This window comes from Amphimedon queenslandica, unplaced genomic scaffold, assembly GCF_000090795.2.
Source record: "Amphimedon queenslandica unplaced genomic scaffold, v1.1 AMPQUscaffold_11898, whole genome shotgun sequence".
NCBI classification, from domain to species: domain Eukaryota; kingdom Metazoa; phylum Porifera; class Demospongiae; order Haplosclerida; family Niphatidae; genus Amphimedon; species Amphimedon queenslandica.
This window is the reverse complement of record NW_003547863.1, coordinates 1-5,269: the sequence shown is the minus strand read 5'-3', so window position 1 is coordinate 5,269 and position 5,269 is coordinate 1. Positions and strand designations below refer to the sequence as shown.

The following is a 5,269-nucleotide window of genomic DNA, read 5'->3' as shown; positions in this document are numbered from 1 at the left end:
TCAAACATATCCATTACATCATTAACTTCATCCCAAATTTCACTATGAAATGTAGACTGGGCAAATATGTTTTCCTTTTGTGTGCGAGACATTTCCTAGATTTTCAAAAATAATTATAATTATACATGTAGCTCCACTCTCCTGACATATTTAAATTAAGATATTTGTGAATAAAAATTTAAAAAGTAATAAAATGAAATGGCAACTGGTAATTTTAGCATGCCAATATGATAATTAAAATTACAAAAATTTTGACCATGGAATTTGGAACCATATCGTACAATTAATTCACATTCATCGTGTATATAGTTATAAGTATCCATCAGTTGTAGTGACTCACCGGCGGTAAAATACAATTTGTGCACACTTTTCTCCACTGTAAAAGATTAGATGGAACTTCAGTGGCATCAGGATGCATTGCAAACAGTCTGGCACGGCATACTTCCAGCTAAATTAAAATGATGCATATTATAAGTGACATCACTTCTTACGTAGTTGCGGTGTGTCATATGGTGGTTGAAGTGGCCATTTCTGTTATGCCGTGATGCAAGCCATAATGCTTCCTCATCATTAAGATAAACATATACATCACACATGACTGATGTTTCGCTCATTGCTCCCTCTTTGACCAGTTCCTCTCTTGCTTGAAAACTGTGTAAACCACCATGAACCTCATATTTATATATATCTTTTAATCTCTCCTCGAACTTGGACTTGTGAGAAATATTGAGGCACACTACAGCAAATGACGGTATTCCAATACCACTATCATCCTCTATCATTCTTCTCTTCAATTTATCAACAAAATTATTGTCGATTTTGCGAAGCACACGAGAAGATGGTGGTTTCTTCAAGTTTTGTAATGGTAAGTTTAACAAACCTATAAAAAGTATAAATGCTATGCAACTAAAACAATGTCCTAACCAACATGCTTAGCAAGAACTTCCTCACTAAGTTTGTCTTTTTCATTGCCCTTTCTAGGCCTTTTTTTAGCTGGCTCAGTTGCTTCAACTGTCTCTTGATCATCGTAACCACTTATATCATTTCTACACGAGTAAATAATTTTGTAATGATTATATAATTCCCCACATTATATTCCCCTTTAACTTACTCTAATGTATTATTCTCAGAAATATCTGGAGGAGAATTATCATCAACGAAAGATGACAAACTTGGGCTTGGAATATCACTACTATTAACTTTAGACACTTGAATAACTTTGTCATAGAAAGTACACTCTTTAAAAGTGGAGGCAAAACTTTTGGAATTACTGGAATCTTTAAACTTTTGACAAAACCAATTCTTGCTCCAATTGAAATTTTTGCGATAGACCCTTCCTCTATTCCGTTCCAATATAATCTAATGTAAAATAGATAATAATAATACTAATCATTATTAATATTATTATTATCATCATCAAAAGCCAGGGGAAAAGGGTCAAATGAGATGATACAGAATTATTACTTCCTTATCACTTTCCTTAAATCAAAATAATTAGCCCTCAGTGATGAAGGGCAGACTACAGTCGTGTGATTATTTTAAAATTTTAATAACCTAATATTTGTGATAGTGTTGCTAGGGGCAAAGCCGATTAATGTTTTACATTCTTCTAGTATAGAAAGTCATTTAACATACTATGAGAGATGCCGGTGGTATGTCATCTGAATAGGTAATAGTTTTCACTGCTCCATAGTGTCTACCTCGAAAAGTATCCCCATCTTTGACAAAGAATATTTTTCCTGTAGATGAATCCACTTCAAAGTACCATGGACAAGTAGCTGTAGCCAAGCCTTGGCTTCCCCTTTCACTCCTAGCACCTGCTGCAACAGCTGTACTAGTGGTACCATGAGATCTCGTTCCTTCCGCGGTATTACTCATAAATCTTAATGTAAAATAAAAAATTAAGCTTGACTGTTGGTCTTACCTAAGAATAACGTCTAATAAAGTTGCACAGACTCTAGCAAAGACACTAAGACAGCTGAAATGGTCCGAGATGAAACCGCGTACGGAGTTAGTATATCCGACGAGAAATCTAGGCGTGGCCTCGTTAATAACTAATTGATTAATTAGCGCGCGATAGCATCGATTTGAGCAGGCTTTCTAGCAGGTAGCACCATAGAGCACCACAGCACTGATCTTTCAAAGAAACGATGCAATCGCTCAGAACCCAAAGTGAGGGTATTTCTTTCATCATGGATGATTCGTTACCGTTACTTGATCTGGCCGCGGATTGCGGACATTCAAAGTGGCAATCACCAGATATATTAGATCTACCTCATGATGCTGTGGTTAGTCCAAGCTCTTACCTAAGGCTACCTCAACTTGATGCTGTAGCACCTGACAATGCCATCAATGAAGCACAAGATGAACAGTGGTGCCAATTTTTGGATTTAGAATCTCCTGCACCTGAAATCAATGGAATGCCACAGCAAAATCGTATGAATAATTCTGCCACAGTCATCATTGAAAGTAGTAGTGTGTGTAATGATGTGAGCATCACACTCCAACCAATATCTTCATCAGCAGCACCTAATTGTTTGCAATTCCAGCCATGTTCTACACCACCAATTTGGCAATCACGATGGTGCTGTAAAAATCACTGCCTCCGACAAATAAGCAATAGAGAACAGCAAGCTATTCAAAAGTCCTTCAGTTGCCGATCAAGAATGCAACAAAAGCAGTTTCTTCTTGATGTATTGCATGCATCATATGCAGAATCACCTTGCGATTCCAGATCTTTGAAAGTGGGCTTCAATGGAATGACGTTTTGTCAAAAAGCATTTGTTACTCTCTTAGGAGTATCACTACAGCGCTTTCGGGCAGTTCGAAGGCTTGCATCAAGTGGAATAAGAATAATTCCTATGCAACACCATGGTCGCTTTCTAGCTACAACTGACAAATATCAGTCAGCAAGAGCATGGATGTCACATTATTTCAATAAAATTGGAGATAGAATGCCTCATATTCAGCAGCTACATCTACCATGTTTTTTATCAAAAAAAATGGTTTATAATATGATGTTTCAAGATTTTAAAGATGATGGTTGTGACATAATCAGCTGTTCACATTTTTACAAATTATGGAACAAAGAATTCATGCATGTATTGATTCCCAAGGTATGAAAATGCAATAATTATTATCAATATCAATTTCTTCTTATACATTTTCATAGCATAGCTTATTCAGTAAGTGTGACATTTGTGTGTCATTTCAAAATGAGAGGATGAAACATGCAAGTGACAAGGAGAAGATAAATCAATTACGATTGGAGTATCAGTCACATATACGTCTCATACAGTAAGTTAAAAATTTATTAATAATAAACTTATCATGTAATAGAAATGAGAGAAAAACATATTATCATCATCGAGAAAAATCAAAACGAGATCCTAGCAAGTACTTGACAATTATTGTAGATGGAATGGACCAAAATAAAACTAACCTTCCTCAACTTCCAAGAATTCCAAAGTCTGCACAAAATTTGTGGACTCTACGCACACATTTAACAGGTAGGAACATTATCACCTGGAATGCAGTTGCTGACTTGTTTTGTTAATTTTGTAGGAGCTTTAGTTCATACACGTACAGAAAATGGGAAGATGGCATATGCTTTTTTAGATATAATGCAATATCCTCACGATTCAAATTTGGTAATTGAGGTCATAATGAGAATTCTAAAAGAAATTTCAGAGAAAGAGTCACGTTTGCCTGAAGTATTATATCTTCAGCTTGATAACTGCTTTAAGGAAAATAAAAATAAATACATTTTTGCTTTTTGCAGTCTTCTGATTTTGAAAGGAGTTTTTAAGAAGGTAACATAAAATAAATAATTAGTACAATACTCATTATAAATTTGAATTAAATTAATTAATAGGTTCGTATCAATTTTCTACCTGTTGGCCATACGCATGAAGATGTCGACCAATTTTTTTCGAAAATATCAACATATTTATCAAGAGTTGGAGCTGAAACAATCTCAGGTTAGAAAAATTTTATGCTATTGTGACATTACTTTGAATTTACAGGTTTACTTAAGGCAATATCAGCAAGCTACACACCGAAGCCAAATACAGAGCTACTAGAACATGTATATGATGTTAGAAATTGGCTTGCCCCATACATTGCAGATCTGCATGGACATACTGACCCTCATTGCTTCAAATTTCTTTATTGCACCTCTAAAAGTAATGCTGTAATGTATTATAGGAACTGGAGTGACGAGCAGTGGTGTAATGAAAGTTTAGAAGTTTTAAAGGTAAAAATAGTATAATGAATATTGATTAATTTTGTCATTATTCATATTGTATAGGAAGCTCCAACAGGAAATCCACAAGTATTAGAGCCATCTACTGAGAAACTTGATACTGAAAGATTGCAGACAGATATTCCAAAGTGGCTGAGATGGCTTTCTATCTCATCAGAAATGGAATGGACTACATTTTTGACACGCTTAGGTTCACTGACAACTGAAGATGATGAGACATCAGAATGGTATATCAATAGTTTTCAATCACAGGAATCAGCAATCAGTGCTTCATCATCTCAAACTATGTTGCATAATGAAAGACATGAATGCATGGTTAGTCATGTGTGGTTGCTTTTATAGGTGTACAAATTTGAACACAAATTAACTGATGTAAAGTTTGGGTAAATTTCTACATTGACAATATAAAATATTATAATTGTACAAATTTGTACAATTAAAGTTTAATTTTTGTAGGTTTATATTGGAAATACAGTACCAATTCCTGAAGTTCATCTGTCTGTACTTGAATGTGGTCGGTCAGTGTATATTCCCGCCGTTTAAATTTCCAAATGTTTGAGATTTAGATATTATGGTAAATACTCAATAATCTAATGTCTAAACAATTGACATTTTGCAAGTTATGAGTAAAATAATAATTTCATAAATCCTAATAAATTTAATTTTTGTAAGTAAAATGGTGATGCCAATAACTATATGTACAAAACATTTTGTAATTTTACAATTGGTGTTTTAGGAGTAAAATTCAGTTGCATAAATATTTAGAACATTGGATTTGTAATTTTAGTTCTGAATTTGCAAATTTCCAAAGTTACATATTGTCTCATTCAAGAAAGTCAAGCATAAAATAATATTTTCAAAAATCCTAAAAATTGAATGTTTGCAATTAGAATGATAATGCCAATATGCCATAGTGCATTATATTGTGTCATTTTACAGTTAGTATTTGATGTTCAAATTTCAATAATATGAAGATTTTAAACTTTGGATTTTTAATTTTAGCTA

General features: G+C 33.8%; 1 protein-coding gene across 1 annotated transcript in view; it reads right to left on the bottom strand.

The window, feature by feature from the left end:
• LOC109588741 (uncharacterized) overlaps positions 1-1,878 on the bottom strand; it is a 2,935-nt gene extending 1,057 nt beyond the window's left edge. The window contains exons 1-6 of the mRNA XM_020004860.1: positions 1,636-1,878; positions 1,112-1,359; positions 925-1,046; positions 492-880; positions 341-448; positions 126-141 (exon numbers count right to left, since the gene is read on the bottom strand). Of these exons, the coding sequence (XP_019860419.1) occupies positions 126-141; positions 341-448; positions 492-880; positions 925-1,046; positions 1,112-1,359; positions 1,636-1,878 (1,126 nt within the window). The remainder of the gene's footprint in view (positions 1-125; positions 142-340; positions 449-491; positions 881-924; positions 1,047-1,111; positions 1,360-1,635) is intronic.
• Positions 1,879-5,269: the final 3,391 nt, after the last annotated feature.